Source organism: Setaria italica, chromosome V (genome assembly GCF_000263155.2).
Source record: "Setaria italica strain Yugu1 chromosome V, Setaria_italica_v2.0, whole genome shotgun sequence".
Lineage (NCBI taxonomy): Eukaryota > Viridiplantae > Streptophyta > Magnoliopsida > Poales > Poaceae > Setaria > Setaria italica.
Genome location: NC_028454.1, coordinates 2,197,661 through 2,221,732, shown reverse-complemented (window position 1 = coordinate 2,221,732; position 24,072 = coordinate 2,197,661). Strand labels below are relative to the sequence as shown.

The following is a 24,072-nucleotide window of genomic DNA, read 5'->3' as shown; positions in this document are numbered from 1 at the left end:
AGTCTAGGTTTGACCCATATGAGGGCAAGGCAATGGGCCGTTGCCCAACATCACCTTAAGCTGGGATCCATGAAAATTCATGATTTTGTTGTGGTACACTTCACAATGCTTATGGTTTGCACTTGGAATAAAAAACATCAACATGCAGCAGCTATTTATTTTACCGGTGGAGTGAGAGCAAAGGAGGGAGAAAATTATTCTTTATACACTATGGTTAGATAAAAATCAGGCACTAAATCACATCGAAAGTTTAGATATTGATTAGGAGTATTAAATATAGCTTAATTACAAAACCAATTGTATAAATGAAGGCTAATTCGCGAGATGAATCTATTAAGCCTAATTAGTCCATGATTTGACCATGTGATGCTACACTAAATATATACTAATCATGAATTAATTAGGCTTAATAGATTCATCTCGCGAATTAGCCACGGCTTATACAATTAGTTCTATAATTAGTTCACGTTTAGTTCTTCTAATTGGTATCAAACATTCTATGCAACCCGAATTAGGGGGGTGTTTGGATACACCGGACTAAACTAATTAGGAGTATTAAATATAATCTAATGATAAAATTAATTGTATAAATGAGGGTTAATTCGTGAGACGAATCTATTAAGCCTAATTAGTCCATGAGTAGCCCATGTGATACTACAGTAAATATGTGCTAATTATGGATTAATTATGTTTACTAGATTCGTCTCGCGAATTAGCCCTCGTTTATGCAATTAGTTTTATAATTAGTTCACGTTTAGTCCTTCTAATTGGTATCAAACACTCGATGTGATCCGAATTAAAAATTAGTTCACAGATCAAACACCACCTTATGGATCCAAACACCCTTAAGGTGCACTATAAGAATCTTTTGCCTGTTAGTCTAGTGATCACTAGTTTATGCATCAGGAGACTGTATTTATTGTTTGGTATTTTTTTTACATTGTGGCTGCACTCATGGGCTGAAATGTCCGCTAACCGCCGTGTCCGACTTCCATATGCCGACGTGGCCCACGCTTCGTGGGCATTGGGAGGCACCGCGGCAGGCGGCGGCTGCTGCTGACCATGTTGCCCTTAGCCTATCCGTTCGGCTTCTGCTCGCTCTCGATGAACATCAAATCGTATATGGATTGAAGTTGGTGGAATGGTGGGGGCATGATCTGGATTAGGATTTTGGGAAGCAGCAGCGAGCCCAGAAGAGACCGGGCGACGAGTCGGCGAGCGGCGCCGCCCTTCTCCAGCCCTTCGTCGGGTCCTTCGCCGGCGACGGGCGTCCACCAGGTATGGCCGCCATTCCCCTTCCTGCTGTGCGAAACCGAGCAACTCAAACCCTATTTGTGAACTATTTGTACTCGGATCTAGCCCAATTATAGGTATATGCACGTATTACACCTACTAACTTCGATTTCTTTTGCAAAAATTACACCTACTCCGGTCCGCCCCTGCTTCCCAAACTTCAATCGGAGCATTTTATTTGATCGATTCATTCGCTAATCCGGCTGTGCCCTCCCCTCCTTCGCATTGCAGATACAGGAATGAGCAGATAGTCTAAGCGCCTGATCCAGACACCAAGGGAACAATGCTGCACCACCATAGTGCGCTTGTCTCTGCGCACCCTGCAATTTGTTCACCCACTAGGCTTGCTTGTTCTTCCATATGTTACAAAGCAAACAACAGAACCACCGCTTCGCCATCAACCAACCGTGCAAAGCTGCTCCTTCTGCGAAGGTGGCCTTCTACAAGGCGGGGGCACACCACCCCTCTTGCCAGTGGCCAGTCACCACCGGGGTACAGTACTGATGATTTTGGTCAAAGCCTTAAACCAAAAGACAACGTCTCTTTCGCTGCTGCAAAGGAGGCTGTCATGTAAGATTTTCTGTTCCATTATATATGTAATGGAACCCCCGAGTCCATACTGTTTCTTTGGTTTTCACATGTCTCTTGCTCTCTAGACTCTAGGCCATAGTTATGTGGCTTTGCATAACAATGTCTATCTACTAGCATGTCATCATCTCTCCCTTTTGAAGCATCCAGCTCAAGTGTTTTTTTTACACGCATCCAGCTCAAGTTAAAGCAATTCAAAGTGCTAAGTCTGACCTCAATGCTTGTGCTATGTTGACTTCAATTTGTACAACCATTCTAGTCTTTGGATTTTAATTGACATATTTGTGCCGTGTGTAACAATCAGAGGAATAAGCAGTGGCCTGAATTCTGTGGGTGCCAGAAGTGAGCTAATTCTTCTAGCTCTACCGGCAGTATTAGGTCAAGCTATTGATCCAATGGCGCAACTTATGGAGACTGCATACATTGGTAGATTAGGTATCTCTTTTTTGCTGCCATATCTTGTTTTCTTTCACTGTGTGCCAGATTGTAAGTTCACTGCTTAAGTTTTATTGCCATAACCCATCCAATGTACTTAATTCTCGTACTTCTGTTTCTGGTGGAGTAAATTTTGTCCTTACTCAAAATAATCTGGTAGCGACACCCAACTCAGTGGCATTATTTTCTAAAAAGAAGGAAAATCTGGAAGAAATTTACTGTAACTGCAATAGCTACACTACAGTATGACTGAACTCGAATAATACTACTGCTTCCTTCTCTATCAATAAACAACTGTTTGGAATGTCACAGTACTGCTGTACATCAACCCATTTCATGCCTCTTTCTATTTTAGTTTGTAAGGAATGGGCTTATTACTGCATGAACACATCCATGTGCTGACATACTGCCTTACGTCTCCTGCATGGTTGTTACTACTCACTTGAAACAACAGATTCTTCTGGCTCTAGTGTGGCAGTTACAGATGCACATCACATTATCATGTGAAAATAACATGAACATGTAATTGTTCTGTAGCAGAATGTGCAGTTTGTGAAATGGCATGCAGAACCTTAGGCATGTCATAGAATCACCTATGCACATGCCTGACCTTCTGGAGAAATGTCTTGTACCCTTTACTTACTGCATGAAAGCATCTGTTAGTTGTTGCTCACCTTTAGCATATATTCTGAAAGGTGCATTGGAATTGGCATCGGCTGGTATTGGTGTATCGATTTTTAATATTGTGTCAAAGATCTTCAACATACCATTGTTGAGCATTGCAACTTCATTTGTGGCAGAGGATATTTCTAAGAGTGCTATCAAGCATCCTAGCTCAGGTAGCTGAATCGTCAGATAAATACCTATTTTTTTTTACTTCACATATAGTTATGTATAAATTATGTACTTGCTTTATATATAATTCAGGTGTTAGATTTGACTTCTGATATCATTGCAGGAAAATTGGAGCTTACATCTGTATCATCTGCCTTGATATTAGCTGCTGGAATTGGTATAATTGAAGCATTAGCATTGTTCCTAGGATCAGGATTGTTTCTTAAACTAATGGGCGTGTCACCTGTATGTTTAGATTATGATTCTTATTACCATGTTTTACTTTGTGATAGTGAATAGAGTTGGCAATGACTCTTTGACTGGATACAGAACAAGTAATTGTGCACCTCTTGCAATTAGCTAGATATCTCAGACTAGTCTTTACTCTTTTACACAGGCCTCTCCGATGTATAAGCCTGCAAAAGTCTTTCTTTCAATGAGAGCTCTGGGAGCCCCTGCAAATGTGCTTATGTTGGCAGTCCAAGGTGTCTTTCGGGGATTCAAGGATACCAAGACTCCGGTGTTTTATATAGGTAACTACCAAGAAATACTATATGTTGTGTTTCTTCCCCCTTTTTTCTAGGGGAAAATTGTAAAAGTCCCATTTGTCAATCTGATTTTGGGATCCCAACATATGGCGTTTTGTTGCAAACAACCCCCCCCCCCCCCCCCCCTAGTTTGCTTCATTGCAAAAACTACCCCGCACCATGTATAGACATCTAGCCAGGTTCCTGGTTTTTGCTGACATTTCTTTTACTGTTCTTACCTGATATTCTTCTGCAGTAATTCTGTCTGTTGTGCTGTCGAATATCATAAAATCAATCCTTTGCGCTTTAAATGTGGATGCTGTTTATAAGCAAGTTTCATTTGAGCTATATTGTTCCAGACTATTGTCTGATGCCATATCCTTATATTCATCCACTTCATTTTCATAACCTTTAGGATTGGGTAATCTCTCTGCTGTAATCCTTCTTCCTCTACTTATATATGGCTTTCAGCTTGGCATAACTGGAGCCGCAATTTCTACTGTTGCATCCCAGTAAGTTCTTATTAGTGGTACTATGTACTCATAAGTTGGGTCCCTAAGAGGTGTCGCTTTTGGCAGTTACAATCTGAGTTTGTCTAACATCATTTTGATTCATGATGCAGGTACATTATTACAATTCTTCTTCTTCGGTCTCTTAGTAAAAGAGCTGTGCTACTTCCTCCGAGAATTGACCAGTTAGAGTTTGGTGTATATCTAAAATCTGGTACACCTTTGATGCTGCCACTCCACTAGTCAATTTGTTCAGCTGTGGTGCATTCTATCAAACTTCTTCATAATGTTTTTACCGGTTTTCATAGTATATTTTGTTATACACATTGTGCCGTTTTCTCGGATTTTGGATTTTACTTCCATGGTGCTTTAAACTGTTTTGGTTACTTTAAAAGTTTGACCCACTCATAATTCCATTTCTGGCAGCATGGTGCATTTAATTTGGTCCAACTCAAGTCTATGAAAAAGACACGGTGTCTTTTTTTCTCGAACGATGCAGGAGAGCTGTGTGTCATTTCATTAAGAGAGAAAATAGAGTATAATGAGCATGGTTACCAACCAGCTCGGGCACACACCCCCCGACACCCCCCAAATCAAAACGAAAAGGCCTAGTAACGAACGCGCCACAGCCAAGAACTACAACAACGATCAGGGACCCTCGAGGTTTAAGCTGCCATGGTCAACGACCTAGCAAGGAGGTCCTGGAGCTTGGAGGCTCCTGCTGTGCACCATAAACTGCACTCATCTGCCACATTCCGGATTAGTGTACTGATGTTAGGCAACATTCCTTTGAAGACATAAGAATTCCAAAGGCACCGAGTGTCTATGTTCTAGCTAAAGACTATATTGTCCTTTATGAAGTCCTCATTCTCTGGCCACTTGTATATCTTCACCATAACCTAGAATCAATGAGCTAACATATTAGCATATGAACACTGCGATAAAAGTATCCTTTTGTGCTCTTTGCGTCTTTAAAACCATTTTAAATTAGTTATCAGTTTTTAGGAGGGATATTTACTGTTTGATTAATACTACTAGGGAAAAAAGAGAGCCAGTATTTGCAAGCACCATAAAGTATGCTGTCTGTGGTAAAAATCCAGGCCTGCAGGCTACATATAGTCCTTTCAGATCTCATGTCAACCTTCAGGGCACAAATACGCTCATGCTCTGCTTTAATATTTTCTTGTTATTTTCTGTATTCTTTTGGCATCTTTAATTTCATTATCTATTTATTATTGGAATTTGTAGGTGGTATGCTGTTGGGGAGAACTCTCTCAATTCTATTAACCATGACAATTGGTACATCAATGGCTGCTCGACAGGGCCCAACAGCTATGGCTGCTCATCAGATTTGTTTGCAAGTATGGCTTGCTGTGTCTTTGCTTGCAGATGCTTTAGCTGTTTCTGCCCAGGTATCTTTTTTTTCAGTTTTAGAAATCACTCTCTCTTTTAATTTGGTTTCGCTAAGCCGTACCGGCCTATTATGCTATGTACAGAGCCTGCAAACTTCTAGTACATACTATTCGATAATTAGATTGTTCTAACTTGATGATCTGATCATTAGTGTAGATTTCGTATCCAGGGGTGCGGCCACCCCCAATTGTGAATTTATCATGTTGTGGTGTTTCAAAATTCATCAAAATATCATGTATGCAGTACAGCTGCAATAGGAAGTCAATCTGGCACTGTTCGCCATGTGCTGACTGTAACGCTTTGTTTTTTTGAATCTCAATATCAAAGATGGTGCCCTGTTTCTCTCTTTGTAAATATTACTCCTTTTGGTTTAATGAAAGCGCTGTGGGGAACTCCCCCACAGTTTTATGGTAAAAAAAGATGGATTTGAGATTGTTGCAGGTTTATGAAACTTTGTGTATGCTACAATTCTTTTGTGATGATTTTTTTGAAACATTGCAATATGTTGGCTGTTGGGTTACCTATATTTATGCTAAAGGGGACGCCTGAACCCCAGGATACCAATGAATTTCTGTTGGATCATGATCTATCAGTTGCAATTGTCCAACTAATTCTGCTTACTGTTTTAGGCAATGATTGCAAGCTCTTATGCATTAGTGGACTACAAAAGAGTTCAAAAGATAGCAATGTTTGCGTTGCAGGTGAATGCATTTCACTTATTTTTTTTATTTTTAATTTATGCATATGGATGCATGTTTTTACCATTCCTTATTTTTCTCTCTTGCAGGTAGGAATGGTTAGTGGATTAGCCTTGGCTGTTGGTTTGTATGCCTCATTTGGCAACATAGCTAGACTATTCACCAGTGACCCGGAGGTCCTAATGGTTGTCAAATCATGTGCATTGGTAAACCTTACAACATTACTGTTAGTTTCCATGTAGTATTTATGCCTTCTTTTTCTAAGGTTAATTTCCATTTCAGTTTGTCTGTGCCAGTCAACCAATTAATGCCCTGGCATTCATCTTTGATGGTCTACACTACGGCGTATCAGATTTTAACTATGTTGGTCAAGCTAGTGTATGGGAACTAACACTCACTACCTTTTGGTATCCTTTGGTTTTTCAGTTGTTTACTGATTTCTTGGATTTTCTTACTATAGATTGTGGTTGGAGTCATGTCATCACTGATCCTGTTATGGGCTCCATCTCTATTTGGCCTGGCTGGAGTCTGGGTTGGGTTGACTACACTCATGGGGTTGCGCATGGCTGCAGGCATCTTGAGGTGATAATATTTATTATTCTATTTTCACTTATGATCCTGATTTTTTGTTCTACTCTTCTATTTTATAATAAAACATATTGTGTTGTTATGTTATCATAGACATGTAACTATCTCCTTTTTTGTGTGCGTGGATTAACTAATTTCATTAAGATCGATGTTGGCTTAGAAGTGAAATTGATAACAATAGTCGTTGAAGCCTTACTGCTTCCCATGCTGGTTAGATCTTCCCACTTGTCATCATGACTTTATTTGCGGAACATGTTTGCTGGTCACCAGGAACAGCTTACATCAATACCAATAAGCGTTTCTAAAAAAAAAATCAGAGATCCTGACTATTTGCGACACTTTTATTAGTTTCAGCATGGTAGGTGAAATTTAGGTCATTTTCTGTGTACCAACTTGGACCTGGCTGCATTTGGTTATCTAACAGTTTCTTCATTTCATGAACACAACACTTTGGCTGGTAAAGGCACAATTTTTGAGTAGCTTATTAAACGGAACACCCTGACATCTTCTTTGCTTTTATAGTTGATGCAATGCTCTTTTACAAGTTGATATTAATTAGTGAACTCACTGGGCAAACCTCAGGTTGCTATGGAAATGGGGGCCTTGGTCATTTTTGCATGAGGCGCCATAAATTGAGGTTTGTCGGTTATCAGCCTTTGCATCTCAGAATATGTGTAGGGTCTACAGTATATTTCCAGTGATAAACGTTGTAAAGTTAGTACTGGAGATTTGCATCACTGCAAATTCTATCTGCCATAGTGTGCAGGATTCAGGACTCACTCAACACGTACTCCAGTGCTCCCCTGGCTCAAACAAGATCCGACTTCATTGCAATTCTTGCTTATAGAACACTGAGCTTCTAGGCCTGTGGAGCCGCAGCATGCTGGTGACTGGTGAGGTCCTCAGAGTGATGCCGGAGCGTCAATGCAGCCAATGTATGGCACTTGGCACAACCGTTTATGAGAAGATGCCATTGTTCAACTCCGTTTTGTAACAATTGCAGCGATGTCTGTTAATCTGGTTGGAGCAATCTGGTTGGAGCTAATGTCAGGCGCCTGGGCGCTGGGCAGAGTAGCAGCACTAGCTGCCCCTAGGAGTTCAGAACTTGATATGTGCATGAAACTGGGACACATTAGAAATGATGAAAGATGAACTTATTGGTCATGAGGTTAATGGGCGCATTGTAATTTCAAGTTTTTCTAAATATGCCATGTTTCTTCTTTTTGAGAAAGCGTTACTCTAACTGACTAGAGAAGGCACAACCGTTTTATGTGCTAGATGGAGCATGACTGATTGTGTACCACGTGTCATAAACACCAGTGCTCCTTCTATTGACATGTGCAGCCTGTTAAAGATAGAGTTTGTAACCAAGTTATATTGGTTTGGTTTAGGGGTGTTTGTTTCCGGGGACTAAAGTTTAGTTCGTGTCATATCGAATATTTAGATATTAATTAGGAGTATTAAATATAGATTAATTATAAAATCAATTGCATAAATGAATGCTGATCGCGAGACGAATCTATTAAGTCTAATTAATTTATGATTAGTATATATTTACTGTAGCATCACATGGTCAAATCATGGATTAATTAGGCTTAATAGATTCGTTTCGTGAATTAGCCTTTATTTATGCAATTGGTTTTGTAATTAACCTATATTTAATCCTCCTAATTTCAATCTAAACATTCGATGTGATGGGATTAAACTTTAGTCCCTGTAACCAAACACCTTTTAGAGATAGATTTGGTCTAGATAGATATAGATATCTTGGGAATCCGCATTTATTTGGAAAGGGTCAAAGAAAAAGTTGTAATCAAATCAAACTGTATCTATCCGACTGCTTTGGTCCTATATAAACATGCAACCTTGGCGAGCCAAGATAGACAACCACGTTCTCCTAATTCTTTTATGGTAATCAGAGCCATTCTTCCCACAAACATCTAACCTCACCATCCATGGCGTCGTCTTCAAGCTCGGTGCAGCCAGCACTTGGCCCAGCGGTTTTAGAGAAACTGGCCAAGGACAACTATGTGCTTTGGAAGGCACAGATCCTTCTTGGCATCCGATGAGCCCAGCTTATGGGCTACTAGATGGGATGACACCAGCGCCTTCAACAACCCTGGAGGTTGAGAAGGACAGCAAGAAGGTGAACACTCCCAATCCGGAGTACACAAATTAGGTGGTCAAGGATCAACATCTCCTTAGCTACTTGAATAACATCCTCACCAAAGATGTGTTGGCTCAAATAGCAACCTTGGTGACAACGGCTGAAGTATGGGCAACGAACCTGCGCATGCAACTCTCCACAACAAAGAAGGGAGGCATGACCATGACGGCATTCTTCACCAAGATGAAGGGCCTGAGAGATGAACTTGCTGCTTCCGGTAAAGTAATTGATGATGACGAGATGATCACATATTCTGACCGGTTTAGATCATGATTACAACCCTGTAGTTTCATTCATTATGGGTTAATATGATCCTATGATATTGAGTGATTTGTATGTTCAATTGATGGCCTATGATGCACGTCTTGAGATGCTGCGTGAAGGATAGGGAAGCAATCACTACTGGTCATCAACAAATTCTGCATCAAGAGGGCGCGATGGTTATCAAGGTGGCTACCGAGGTCGTGGAGGTAACTGCGGCCGTGGATGCAATGATCGTGGTGGAGGAAACTTTCATCGCGGTGGCAACAACTTCAACAACTCAAGTGCACCCAAACAAGGAGGCAAGAACAATAAGCCCCAATGTTTGATCTGCAAGAAGATTGGCCATGAAGCTCCCTCTTGCTGGTACAGATATGATGATGAAGAAGATGAACAACAATATCCAAGATAGCCGGTGCAGAAGCAACTAGCTATGGGGTAGACACAAACTGGTATATGGATAGTGGTGCGTCAGACCACATACTGGAGAACTTGATAAGATGACCATTCGTGACAACTATAATGGATGTGATCAAGTTCAAGCAGCAAATGGGTCAGCTTTAAAAATCAGTAGCATTGGTCACACAACTTTATGTACCCCAAGTGAAAATATGCATCTAAATAATATTCTTCATGTTCTTAGTGCTAGCAAAAGTCTTGTTTCAGTTCATCATTTAACATCTGATAATGATGACTCTATCAAATTTCATCCTAATTTCTTCTTTGTTAAGGATCAGCACACGAAGAGAGTCATCCATCAAGGTAGATGCAAGGGTGGCCTCTATTCGAATCCCTCCGAAGAAAGTCTGAATAAGCAAGTTTATAGCGTCAATAAACCATCCTCTTCAAGGTGGCATAGTAGATTAGGACATCTAGCTTTTCCCGTTTTCTAGCGTGTTCTTAGAAATAATAAACTACCTTGTTCAAAGGAAGAGAATATTAATTCAGTTTGTGATGCATGTCAGATGGCCAAGAGCCATAAGCTTCCCTATTATAAATCTAATATCATGTCATCCTCTCCTCTTGATCTAATTTTCTCTGATGTCTGGGTTGGGCGGTTTACATACTATGTTAGTGTTATTGATGATTTTAGCAAATATACATGGATCTACTTGCTTAAACACAAGTCTGATGTTTTTCAAGTCTTCCAAGATTTTCAAAGCATAGTAGAAAGGAAGTTTGATAAGAAGATCATATCTGTTCAATCCGACTGGGGAAGAAGTATGAGAAGCTTACTTCTTTTTTTTTTCAGAAAATCAGGATCTCCCATCGAGTCTCCTGTCCTTATGCCCATCAACAGAACAAGGTAGCTGAGAGAAAACATCACCATATTGTGGAAGTAGGTCTATCTCTTCTTGCTAATGCATTCATGCCTTTGAAATTTTCAGATGCCTGTTGAAACTCTCTTCAAGGAAAAGCCGAACTACACCTCTCTTTGAACTTTTGGTTGCGCCTGTTGGCCAAACCTACATCCCTACAATACTCGAAAACTTTCTTTTCGATCTACCCAATGTGTGTTTCTATGATACAGCATGCTACACAAAGGGTTCAAATGTTTGGAAATTTCTTCTGCGCGTGTTTACATCTCCAAGGACGTCATCTTTGATGAAAATATTTTCCCTTTTGCTAATCTCCACTCTAATGCGGGAGCTCTCCTTCGCAAAGAAATTTTGCTTCTTCCACAACATTTACTTGGGGATGTAAATTGTGCTGACCCAGAGGCTACTAATTCCTTGCATAGTGATGATGAACATGATACACAGTAGGAATCTGGCAGAAATATGGAAGAAACCGGAGGTGAAATCAACCCTCATATGGGTGTTTTTGCCCCTGCAACAGCTCCTGCGGTCGCACAGGATCCTAGCATGCAATCCCAGGATGATTTGCAGGTAGGATCCGGCGCCAGATCCCAGGCAGATCCTGTCAGGGGAACTCCTGGCGGTGTCACAGCGGTCGACACCAGCCAGCCATCCATCGACACATGGCGGGGGCAGCGCGCGCGACAGCTCCCTCCGGATCCTCTACTCCGGCCACTAGATCACCTGCGGACACATATCAAGCCGATGTTTCTCTACCTGCTGCTCCTTCTGCTCCTTCTGCCGCTCGAGAACTGCAGAGACCCAAGACGAGATTACAAAGCGGTATTGTCAAACCCAAAAAAGTTCACTGATGGTACTGTACGCTTTGGAAATTTTTGTGCAACAGGAGAACCAGAAATGGTGGAAGAAGCATTAGAGGATCCAAAGTGGAAATTAGCTATGCAAGTGGAGTATATGGCTTTGTTGAGAAATAAGACTTGGCATCTGGTTCCAGCTAGTTAAGGTAATAATGTTATTGATTGTAAATAGATTTACAAAATTAAGAAAAAAATCTATGGATCTATAGATAGATACAAGGCTCACTAGTAGCTAAAGGTTTTAAGCAATGATATGGTATAGATTATGAAGATACCTTTAGTTCAGTTATCAAAATTGCTATGATAAGACTTGTGTTGTCTATTGCAATATCCAAAGGATGGTGTGTGTGGTAATTAGATGTTCAGAATGCGTTCCTTAATGGTGTTCTAGAAGAAGAGGTCTATATGCGACAACCTCTTGGTTTTGAAGATTCTAATGCACCACATTTTGTGTGTAAGTTGGATAAAGCACTCTATGGCTTGAAGCAAGCTCTACGTGCCTGTTATGCTAGATTGAGTTCAAAGTTATATAAATTGGATTTAATTGCATCCAAATCAGATACATCTCTTTTTATCTACCAAAAGGCACAAGTAACAATTTATATGTTGATCTATGTTGATGACATTATTGTCACTGGTTCTAAGGAAGCTATTTCAGCATTACTTCAAGATCTGCGACAAGACTTTGCCTTGAAAGATCTTGGTGATTTACATTATTTCCTAGGGATTGAAGTGAGCAAAGAAGGTGATGGAATTCTGTTGTCTCAAGGAAAATACACACAAGAAATTTTGGCTCGTGTTGGTATGGCAAGATGTAAGTCTTCTCCTACCCCTCTATCAGCTTCTGAAAGACTATCTAAACATGAGGGAGATTTATTAAGTGTAGAAGATAGCACACGCTATAGAAGTATTATTGGAGCTCTTCAATATCTTACTCTCACAAGACGTGACATAGCTTACTCAGTTAATAAGGTATGTCAATTCCTACATTCGCCTACTAGTGTGCACTGGTCTGCAGTTAAAAGAATACTTCTATATCCAAAGAACACAGCTGACATTGGACTTAAGATTCAAAAGTCTTAACTCTCTTTTGATCAGTGCCTTTTCAGATGCTGACTGGGCAGGTAGTATGGATGATAGGACGTCTACTAGAGGGTTTGCTGTATATTTTGGAAGCAATCTCATATAATGGATTGCAAGGAAACAGATGACATGGAGTGCAAGGAAACGGATGACAGTGGCAAGGTCAAGTACTGATGCAGAGTATAAGTCAATGACCACTACTACAGCTGAGATTATTTGGTTGGAATCCTTACTAGCCGAGTTGGGAGTCGTGCTTGATAAAACTCGTGTGTTAATTTGGGTGCAACATACTTATCTACCAATTCAGTATTTCATGCCCTTGCCAAACATATTGAAATGGATTTTCATTTCGTCAGAGAAAGAGTAGCTAACAAATAGTTGCAAGTTTGGTTTACATTCACTAATGATCAGCTTGCTGATGGTTTCACCAAAGCATTGTCATCTCAGAAATTTGAAGATTTCAGAAGCAATCTAAATCTCGAGCAGAAGAAGAGTTTAGATTGAGGAACGGTGTTAAAGATAGAGTCTGTAACCAAGTTATATTCATTTGGTTTATTCTCTTAGAGATAGATTCGATCTAGATAGATAGGGATATATTGGGAATCATGTTGTAATCAAATTAAATTGTATCTATCTGGCTATTTTGGCCCCTATATAAATATACAACCGTGGCGAGTCAAGATAGGCAACACGTTCTCCTAATTCTTTCACAGCCTACTAGCCTAGTCGTGTCCGAGATCACGATTACAAGCACGAAATAGGGACGGGAAGAAGAAGAAGAAAAATGAAATAGGAACGGGTGAAAATCTATGGGGTGTTTGGATCCCCAGGTTAAATTTTAGTCCTTGTCACATCGAGTGTTTAGATACTAATTAGGAGTATTAAACATAGACTATTTACAAAACTCATTGCACAGATGGAGGCTAAACCGCGTGACTATTCTATTAAGAGTAATCAGACTATAACACTGTCCCATGGTGGACACAGCACATTGTCGAATCATGGACCTCTTCCTCATTTGCTTGCTTCTCGCCGTTTAGCCTCCATTTGTGTAATTAATTTTATAATTAACTCATATTTAGTCATCCTAATTAGCCTCCAATATTTAATGTGACACGGAATTTTAGCTTAACATCCAAACACCCTTTGTTGCAACACACTACCGTCCAGGAGCATAAAATGCGTCTCCTCGGTCTCGGGATCGGAGTACCGAGTCGCCTCCCACCCCCCAGCGACCCCACCCGCAGCCGCGCCCCAACTCCGAACCGAAGGCGGCACGGCCCCGCGCGCGCTCGCCCGTTTAATCCTTCCGTTTCCAGCGCTCCCGTCCCCCACCTTCACAAACCAAACCAGACGCCTCGCGGCCTCACCTCGCCTGTCCACGCCAGCCCGCTTTCGGTTCATCCTCTTCTCCTCTCTCTCACACGCGCGCGCCTGCAGCGCAGCCAAAGCCCTCCTTCTTCGCCGCCGATATCTTCGCCGCTCCCCACGCCGCGGCGGCCGTGGCGGCGGCAGACATGGAGGTCGAATACCACGAGGTGCGAGGACTTTGCCACGCGCATTGCGCGTGCCCCCCGGCCAGGCGGCAGCCTCCGACCGGTCCTGTTCGTCGATTTCCTTTTATTTGTTTGATTGATTTGCTCATGGATGGGATTGGATTGAAGCAGGAGTACGTGAGGAGCTCGAGGGGCGTGCAGCTCTTCACCTGCGGCTGGCTGCCCGCCGCGGCGTCGCCCAAGGCGCTCGTCTTCCTCTGCCACGGTAAATACAGCTCAGCTCATCACGGCGCAGCGCGGCACGCGTTTTTTTTTCAATCAATTACCTTAGCTGTATGTTTTCAGAATTTTTCAGTTCTCTTTGCGGCACTGAAATACCACAGACAAAAGCCACCTTAATTAGCTTTTTTCAGTTACCTAACTGACATTGCTCATTGCAGGCTACGGCATGGAGTGCAGTGGCTTCATGAGAGGTAATTAACGCCTCCCTCCTCTCCTCCCACGCTTCATCATATACTTTGCTTTCTGTGTTTCCTTTCTTTCTCGGTTTGGCCTCTCTTCCGTATTTCCTTTTAGTACAAAGAGTGAGTGAAAACAAAGACCTGCGTATGCTATCCTGCCCGTATTCTCATTAAATGTGGAACGTACATACGCCGCATAGTATTCTCTGCTTCAATACCCATTGATGAGTTCACATCATATCTGTCCTCTGTCTTGGTAAGGAGGTGTTTGGATACGAGATGCTAAACTTTAGCAGGGTTTTAGCAGGGTCACATCGAATGTTCGGATGTTAATTAGAAGGATTAAACATGAGCTAATTACAACACTAATTGCACAGATGGAGTCTAATTCGCGAGACGAATTTATTAAGGCTAATTAATCTATCATTAGCAAATGGTTACCGTATTGTCAAATCATGGACTAATTAGGCTTAATAGATTCGTCTCGCGAATTAGACTCCATCTGTGCAATTAGCTTTGTAATTAGACTATATTTAATACTCCTAATTAGTATACAAACATCGACAGGTGCTAAAGTTTAGTACGGTGTTCCCAAACATCCCCTAAATCTTTGACCGCAGGGACCTGCCTGTACACAAAATAAACCAGCGCCTGTTATTCAACGTATCTCATCTGTGCCGACTAGCACGTCATCTTCCTACCGCCATGTTCAGTAGCTGTTCCTCAGTCGCCTAACGAGTAACAGCAGCTGCTCCGGTCTCTGCTAGTTCCACAGCCGCATGCAATGCACGGTTTTTCTTTAGAGTTCAGCACGCAATGCACGGTTAGTAGGACTGTAGGAGTATAAATCATCATCAAGCAAGGACTCCTGCCGCCTGAAAAGGAAGGCAGGAGCAGTTACTCCTTGCTTGCTAGGGGCTTCCGATCCCTGACGCTGCCTGCTCCTCCTCCGCTCCGCATTGAAACGCCGTCCCGGGTAGGTCGTCTCGATTCAAGGCACCTCCCCGGCGCCCGCCCCGTCCTAACAGCCTTCTGCCTAATCATATTCATGGTAGCTATGCCCTGCCCCAGCTTGCGTAGCTTGTCCCTCCTCTCTGACCAATGGCTGTAGCCTTCTTCTAGTTGTCATTTGGTTAGTTGGTTCATGGTTAACAGTGGTTCTGGTGACTGGTGGTGTCTAGACGTAGAACGTGGTCATACTAGAAAGAGCGTAGAGCCTGAAACTGTTGTTGGACAGATAAATGAAACTGAGAGTAACATGTTTCACATCATCACCTGGCCTGGAAAGACTGACGGTATCCAACACGCACATTGCGTCCTGATCTTGGTTTTTGGTCTTAAGATGCATGCTTTCCCTATCTAGTAGCTAGTAGAGACGTTGTTGATGAGCCACCACCAACCTATGCAGCTGCAGCTCTTCATTTCATCCTTCAGCTTTCGACATACAGTCCCTGTCAAGATCCAGACCCCAAACCAAACACCATCTTCTTTTCTCGATTGCCGCGGTTGGAACACGAGTACCTTTCGTCGTGTTTCGACGTCGCCGGGGAGGAGGGCATTTTGGGCGGGTGAGCTGCCTCCGACCAACAGCTGGGCTACCGTACCATCACCTCCAATCCTTCCTTAATCGCGGCGACAATAACCGGGTTTGTCGGTGTCGCGCCATTGAATTACGCCGGGGCGGCCGGGCCGCGGGTGGGGGTACCACCACGCGCGCCATCGCGCCTGCTTCGTTGTCAAGGAAGAAGAAGCGGGTGTGTGTACTTGCCTCCCGTTTCGCAGGTTGTACCGGCGCTACATATGAGGCTGGATGGAGCCACACATCGTTATTATGAATGTATGTGATGGTAGCGGTGGGGTGGTCACCACTCATTAATAATGTGCTGCTCCCTCCTTGTCAGTAAAAAAAGTACTATGTCATGTTCTAAGACGTAACTGAAAATCTTAAAACGGTAGAAGATCTAAATCATTTGAACCTTGTTTGCTCGTGTTTTCTCTAAGCACATGTCGTAGTGTTAGTATCTGAATTGCACGTAGAGGTTTTGATGCCTCGTTTCAATTCCAATCACTTTGTTTACGTTTCGAAGTATATTGTTCCTTTTAAATTCTCAGCATCATCTGTTTCTCCTTCCTTTTTGGATAAACCGTTGATGCATGAATGAAACTCAACAGTACGATCATATTACTCTCTGCTAACGACGAAGTTCTGCTAGTTCATAAGTGCATTAAGAAGAAAATTAGGCATACGTATATTATACATAGGCCCATGGGAGAGCTTCATTCTAGAGGAGCGACCCGCACCACCGGCCTCATTGCCTTATAAAGTCCTGCAGCTCGGCTTGATGGCGCCGAGCCTTAACTGCAGGAGGTTGCAGGGATGACGGATGCACAGCAATGGCGAAGGGCCAAACATGTGCAGTACTACCTGTGGGGTGGGCAGGCCTCATTTATAGCGGATTGAAGGCCTTGTCAAGAATTTAGGCCGTGCCACCATTCCTCCCAACTCTTTGGGCTGCTTGATTACTACCGGGTTTGGAAAAGCCTGTTGCAACTGTTTTTACTAAGCACAGTAAACCATTGAAGAAAAATGTCTTACAAGCACATTAACCTGCATCTGAAACACGTTTTGGATCAGATGATCCTCTGAGCTGCTCCCTTTCTTTCTTTTTGCTTCCTCATTCATTTCCTGGCGTGGTTCTGATTCTAACAACGCATGAACGATCGCTGAATGCAGAATGCGGCGTGCGGCTGGCGGCGGCCGGTTACGGCGTGTTCGGGATCGACTACGAGGGGCACGGCAAGTCGATGGGCTCCCGCTGCTACATCCGCAGCTTCCGCCGCCTCGTCGATGACTGCCACCACTTCTTCAAGTCCATATGCGGTGAGTGAGGCTACCTGCATCGCCAATATGATTTACAATCTCGATGCGCCATTCCTATTGCCTGATCACCTTTCTGAAATCTCTGGCATATTGTGCTTACGTGCCTGCATCTGCACAGAGCTTGAGGAGTACCGCAGCAAGAGCCGGTTTCTGTACGGCGAGTCCATGGGCGGCGCGGTGGCGCTGCTGCTACACAGGAAGGACCCCGCCTTCTGGGACGGCGCCGTCCTCGTCGCGCCCATGTGCAAGGTTAGCAGTGATCCTTGGATGACTGAATCTTCATTCAGTTCGTTAACTTCAGTATCAGTTTGCATTTCCTGAACTGAAAACTCTTGTTTCTCCTGTTGGTGAAATCATATTCATCCAGATATCGGAGAAGGTGAAGCCGCACCCGCTGGTGATCACGCTCCTGACGCAGGTGGAGGACGTGATCCCCAAGTGGAAGATCGTGCCCACCAAGGACGTCATCGACGCCGCCTTCAAGGACCCCGCCAAGCGCGAAAAGGTCAACCCGTCCCCGTCAAACCGTCATCCCCTGCCTCCTAGTCCTAGACAAACGCCCCTGTTCGATTGAGCTGCAGCGATGGCGCCATCGGCCAGCTCTTTTCTTTTTAGTTTTCACAAACTTTTGTAAAATGATGATATCTGACCGGAACGCTCTGATGCTTGTGTCATGGAAAGCAGATCAGGAGGAACAAGCTCATCTACCAGGACAAGCCGCGGCTCAAGACTGCGCTGGAGATGCTCAGAACCAGCATGTGCATAGAAGACAGCTTGTCGCAGGTGCCACTCTTAACGCTTCCACTCTTAAACTCGCATTAGTTTCCTGACGTAGTTCAGAACAAAAAGAAAATCTATGGTAAAAGAACCTGTCACTGTCAGAATGTCAGTCACATGAAGCTTGCTCAACGCTGGCTCTGAACTCTTGTGCGCTTTTTCTGAACATGATCTGGGCAGGTGAAGCTGCCGTTCTTCGTCCTTCACGGCGAGGCCGACACGGTGACGGACCCGGAGGTTAGCCGCGCTCTGTACGAGCGCGCGGCCAGCGGCGACAAGACCATCAAGCTCTACCCGGGGATGTGGCACGGCCTCACCGCCGGCGAGCCCGACGAGAACGTGGAGGCCATCTTCTCCGACATAGTCGCCTGGCTCAACGAGCGCAGCCGCAGCTGGACCATGGAAGGCCGCCTGAGGAAGCTGATGCTGGCGACCGGCAAGCTCGTCGATGGCGAGAACGGCGGCGGAGCGCCGGCTCACGCGCGGCCTCAGAGACAGCGCCGAGGCTTCCTCTGCGGGCTCGCCGGCCGGACGCATCACCACGCTGAGATGTGATGATAGAACTGGCAGCACTGATAAGATGTGCACCTGCTTGAACAATGGCGAATAAGGAAGTGGTGATGTGCAATTTGTAAAATATAGAGAGGTCTCGATGCTTTGTCAGAGTTTTGTATGACCAACCAACCATTCCCTTCCCTCCATTGCAGTGAACATTTGCTCAATAATAATCAAAGCTTTTGTTCCATTGCAGTTCGACACTCATGCTGAAACATATACTAAAGCTTGCAAACCTCAATGTATTATTAATTTATTATCAACCAGATTATCTGTTAACGACGCCATTATAGAGTGTATTTAGTTATACAAAGCATTACAGCCAAAAGAGCCAAAAAAGAAAAGAACAGCATTACAGCAGTGCAAAGATATTTTGGTAACATCCAACATATTCCTAAGAACTATATATGCAGCCATGACCTTTTGTCCGTGTTGTATAGAGCAGCCAAAGGGCATATACCACCAAAACTGTCCAGACCGTATGCTCCGAGCCTCCCATTTTTCGTGTAAGTGATGATCATACAGACTGAACAAATGCGTCACTTTGACATGGTGACGATTAAGAAAGGCCACCAGCTGCCTCAGTGAATTCTCCCTGGTCCCCAAAGATACGTTTGCGGAAGTCTGTGACCATGAGGGGGAGGCCCTCGTGTAGGGGAACCTTGGGCTCCCAGCCAAGAAGCTCTTTGGCACGGCTGATGTCAGGCTTGCGCTTATGTGGATCATCTGCAGTGTTTGGACGGAACTCAATGCGTGCTTCTTTGTCGATGGTGTCCTGGACCACCTTAGCCAGCTCCAGCATCGTGAATTCACCAGGATTGCCCAGGTTGAACGGACCAATGTGCTCCCCTTCCATCAGCTTCATCAGCCCTTCCACCTGCGGAAAGTCTCACATCAGTTTAGGATCCAGTATGATAGAACTAAATAACTGATTCACATCACCAAGCATTGTTTCTGAACAATTGGATACCTTAGCAAGAAACCACTAACATACAGATCTTCAGTGGATCATAAATATGCACCTCCATCTCAGAGCAATAAGCATGAGATATGTTGCATCATTTTAAGGGTGCTGTTGACATGTTACAGCTACCAACTGTGCAAATACCGGGATAGTTTCTCTAGTATGCCAAGGATACTATGCAAATGTGTTAAGGCACTCATATGATATGTGTACTTTTTTTTAGGTAATTTTGATTTGACAGGTTTGTTCCAATGTCTATTTTCTGGTAATAGAGGGACCCACCAAATCTGAGACGTATTGAAAGCTCCTAGTCTGCTTGCCATCACCATAGACAGTCAAAGGCTCCTTCCTCAGTGCCTGGAAACCATAATTCAACGAGGAGCATTTCAGTTAAAAAAAATAAAGTGCATAGGCATCAAGGTGCCAAAAGAGGTGGCTGCAGCTGGTGGCTACCTGAGCAACAAAATTGCTGACAACACGGCCATCATCGATGCACATGCGAGGACCGTATGTGTTAAAGATCCGGGCAATCCTTACCTAAATTAAAAACAAACTAACATAATGTACTACATCCCACAAAAATTAATCTGAATGCTATTGATCTCAAGCATTTGAAAGGCACAAAAACCTCAAGGTTGGCACCGCGATGGTAGTCCATAGTTAATGTTTCAGCAGTGCGCTTACCCTCATCGTAGCAGCTCCTGACACCTATCAGTAAAACAGAAGTATCTGCATTAGTAAATGCCTTAGAAAACAAGTGAAACCTTACAATAAACAAAATCAACCAGCATGTAGTGTAATATGAAAAGGGCTGCTATTAGGATACGATTAGCTGTCCCTATCAAGATCAACAATCTTTTTCTTGTTTATTTTCAGGCACTTGCTTCCTCTCATGCTTATTGGTTGCACTAGTTTGGTTAAACTAACCTGGCCTAGTGTGGTTTTATCATATCCTTCCTTTATTAGGGAGGGATCCACATAGTGGCTGTCCTCCTTGTAACCAATTCTACGAACCAAAAGTGTCCACTTCCACATGAAAGACCCAAAGCATGTATGCCAACCAAATTAGGATACCAATGCCATGACCACATTTATCAGCATTTCTAATTACAGCCAAACATCCCTTCGCCGAACAGTTCATATGAGCAGTAGTTTCACAGGCAATGTGTATCTATTAATGACTTTCTTTGGATATTCTGTTTCTGAAGAAATTAATAACGTTCACATGACATAAATATTTTAAACCAAAACATAACTATTGTGTTCACAATCAGGTGACCAGAAATTAATGCCAACAATGAGAATACTGTTGTACTTTCTACCAATCTCCCATTTCGACCCAACAGATCTGTGAAACTGTTGCATCAGGGAATTCACAAAACAGAGTATTATGAAGAGGAGTTGTTACCAATAGGATTGACATTGCCCCAATAAGTTTCCACCTGAGGGTGCTGGAGGGGATCACCATAGACCTCACTGGTGCTAGTAAGCAGAAACCTTGCTCCAATCCTCTTGGCCAACCCAAGCATATTCAGTGTCCCAACTACATTGGTCTTGTGCCATCTCAAAAGTTAAAGTTCACAATAACGTTTCAAAAAGATAGAGTAAGCACTAGCAAGTCGAACAGCTTTCTTCTTTGACGTTTTGACTATTTCAGATTCTAGTTTGGTACCTACACACTCGGGCTTCATCTCCCCTAAGCACTAGCATTAGTAGTTGGAAAAAAAAAAGACATGAAGTTAAGTGATAGATAAGCAACATTGATTAAAAAGAAAAGGGCAGCGATCTTGACGTACGATTTTTGCAACTACTATCCAAACTTTGTCAAAGTGGAAAAGACTATAATACTCAACTAGGTCCAAAGTCCAAGCACAGGTTTGACCTTTATTCCTATTACAAGTTAGATAAACATGAAGCAATCATTTTCATCAAAACTAGAATTAGCAAGCAACCCAATCCTAGATCACCAGATCCAAGAAGCTTTCTTCAGAGCAATCCAAATACATCAGAGAGCAAACATCGATTTTTTAGTATGAAAGCAAGAAAACAACCGACCACACACTTCCCAACAATAAAAAATCAACATTTCCTCCAAAACTACAATTGAAATCCATTCAAATACTATAGTTTTACCAAGCCTTACGTCTAAAAATTAATCAAACACTTATTGCCAAAAAATCAAAACCTTAACATCTATCCGGAATTAACAAAATTAAACCGGAAAGAAAAGGGCAGACCAAGCATCTTAGCAATCAATTGAACCACAGCATTAATCATCGAAATTATTATAGCAATAAAAGGAAACTAATTTTGGATTAGCCTTCAGATTCAAAGGAAGCAACTGAGCAAGGATATGATGGTCTTGATGGGGTTGTACTTGTAGTGAACGGGGCTCGCAGGGCATGCAAGGTGGTAGATCTGGTCGACCTCGAGCAGTATGGGCTCGACGACGTCGTGGCGGATCACCTCGAACCTGGGGTTCTGGAGGTGGTGCGCGACGTTCCCCTTGCGCCCCGTGAAGAAGTTGTCCACCACGATCACGCTGTCGCCGCGCTCCACCAGGCGGTCCACCAGGTGGCTCCCCACGAACCCGGCGCCGCCCGTCACCAGCACCCGCAGCGCGCGCCGCCGCAGGCCCAGGGGCACCTTGCCACCGACGGACTCGCGGAAGGATGGGTGCCCGGCGACGGCGAGGTGGTTGAATCCGACCGACGCTGCGGGGTACGACGGGGACGAGGTGGAGGTGGTGGAGGAGGAGAAGGTGAAGAGGGCGGCGGCGAAGAGCATGCCGGCGAGGGCGAAGATGGGGCGGTGCTCGGCGGCGGCGTAGCGGGCGGCGCGGGAGAGGCAGGAGAGCGGCTTGGAGGGCTTCGGGGAGTACTCGCCGCCGTTGGAGGCGGAGCCGGGCGCCGCGGCGCCGCCCCGGTATGTGAGCTCCGACGCCATCTCCGGCGAAGGGCCTGGGTGTAAATTTCTGTTGGGGATTTGGACCGGTCTGTGAGGTAGGAGGACGGAGGGGAGGAGTCGGCAGCGAGAAAAGGTTTATATGCTGCGATGCGACATGCGAGAGGTGAATGAGCTGCGCGTTGAAATGATACGGGACGTCGGATTGGTGATGGACGGTAGAGATGGTAGATTTGACGGTGCGGCAAGCCACCTTGTGAACGTTCACCACGTTCCCCCGCTTCTTGTTCACCTCACCTACGCTAAAACAGATTTCCAAAAAAAAGATAATCATGATTTTAAAACTAAACCGAGAGCTTCCTGTTATACTAATTTAGGAAAGATCTGGACATACAAAAGTAAATAAAAAAAGAATGAGGCAATTCAACACCTGCTATGCACGACATAGAAAAACTAAGACAAGACTATGTTCAAAGTGCTTTTGCTCCTACAGCCGACCAAAGGGACACCTCCTCCTCTGATTTTTGGCATGGACCCGAGTTCCGTGTTTCTTTGCATTCGAAGACCAATTTATTTCTCTCCGTCCAAATTTTCTCACGAAATTAGGAGAAGAAACCACCACTACCGTCATCTTTTTGTGCTCGAAGTTGAAGCTATAGTTGTCCATCGTTGGTGGATAGTGTCATTGGACATCTAGTTATTTATAGAGATTTACTCCTCTTCAAACGTTTGATTTTTGTTATCCATCAATCACCAAAAACTTGTGTAAGAAATTGAATTGGGGATTAGTATTTGAAAACTTGTGTAAGAAATTGAACTGGGGATGAGTATTTGAGGTTAGGATTGGGGGGAGGGGGTTGTGGGGGTTACATGTGGCCTTCAGATAGAGAGGGAGTTGGGGGAGGCTCATTGGCCAGCAATGGAGGTGGGAGAGGCAACAGCGGAGCGAAGGCGGCATGGATGTTGTCGAAGTTGAGCAGTGGGAGACTCCTGGTGGGCAGTGGATACGGTGCAGGCGTTGAGACTCGACAGGTCAGTGCCGGGTGACGGCAAAGGCCGTCGAAGCTGAACAGGTGGTGCTAACGGCTGGGGCACAGCACGTTAGTCGCTAGGTGAGAGGAAGGCGAAGCAGCGTGGATTGCTTGCGCGTTCATTTGAGATAATGAGATAAGGAGAAGGGGGATCCAAAAGTTGGATGGGCATCCAATGGTCGGAGGTGGTGATCGAGACTAGGTCAATTTTTCAATCGATTGATAAGAAAACACTTCCTTATTTTGTACGTAGATGTTCGCTATCCATATTGCCATGCTATCCTATATCTTTGTAGTGAATTCGTGTTGACACTCGTTATTAACACACTTTTACCCCTGTTTATCTTGATATGAATTTAATACCTAAACTATTAATTACACCTAATAAACCAGTCATCTTCACATGTGCAACATATTTTGGAGGATATTCT

General features: G+C 43.7%; 3 protein-coding genes across 3 annotated transcripts; 2 read left to right on the top strand and 1 right to left on the bottom strand.

The window, feature by feature from the left end:
• The first annotated feature begins 1,031 nt into the window (after positions 1-1,031).
• On the top strand, positions 1,032-8,112 carry LOC101777726 (protein DETOXIFICATION 45, chloroplastic). The gene is made up of 15 exons (XM_012846455.3): positions 1,032-1,278; positions 1,525-1,863; positions 2,186-2,316; positions 3,012-3,155; positions 3,275-3,396; positions 3,548-3,683; positions 4,093-4,189; positions 4,300-4,400; positions 5,435-5,598; positions 6,229-6,300; positions 6,387-6,503; positions 6,580-6,675; positions 6,758-6,879; positions 7,468-7,522; positions 7,645-8,112. The coding sequence occupies exons 2-14, from the start codon at positions 1,577-1,579 to the stop codon at positions 7,514-7,516; spliced, it is 1,638 nt and encodes a 545-aa protein (XP_012701909.1). The 5' UTR covers positions 1,032-1,278; positions 1,525-1,576; the 3' UTR covers positions 7,517-7,522; positions 7,645-8,112.
• Positions 8,113-13,876: 5,764 nt separating this feature from the next.
• LOC101777309 (caffeoylshikimate esterase) lies at positions 13,877-18,937 on the top strand. The gene is made up of 8 exons (XM_004967454.4): positions 13,877-14,110; positions 14,240-14,333; positions 14,509-14,541; positions 17,264-17,410; positions 17,529-17,659; positions 17,778-17,915; positions 18,095-18,193; positions 18,368-18,937. Exons 1-8 carry the CDS (start codon positions 14,090-14,092, stop codon positions 18,740-18,742), a joined length of 1,038 nt encoding a protein of 345 aa, XP_004967511.1. The 5' UTR covers positions 13,877-14,089; the 3' UTR covers positions 18,743-18,937.
• A 24-nt stretch (positions 18,938-18,961) lies between these two features.
• On the bottom strand, positions 18,962-22,735 carry LOC101776904 (UDP-glucuronic acid decarboxylase 2). The gene is made up of 6 exons (XM_004967453.3): positions 22,062-22,735; positions 21,115-21,262; positions 20,335-20,414; positions 20,160-20,243; positions 19,989-20,063; positions 18,962-19,619 (listed from the first exon to the last, which is right to left on the bottom strand). The coding sequence occupies exons 1-6, from the start codon at positions 22,650-22,652 to the stop codon at positions 19,302-19,304; spliced, it is 1,296 nt and encodes a 431-aa protein (XP_004967510.1). The 5' UTR covers positions 22,653-22,735; the 3' UTR covers positions 18,962-19,301.
• Between the last annotated feature and the right edge of the window lie 1,337 nt (positions 22,736-24,072).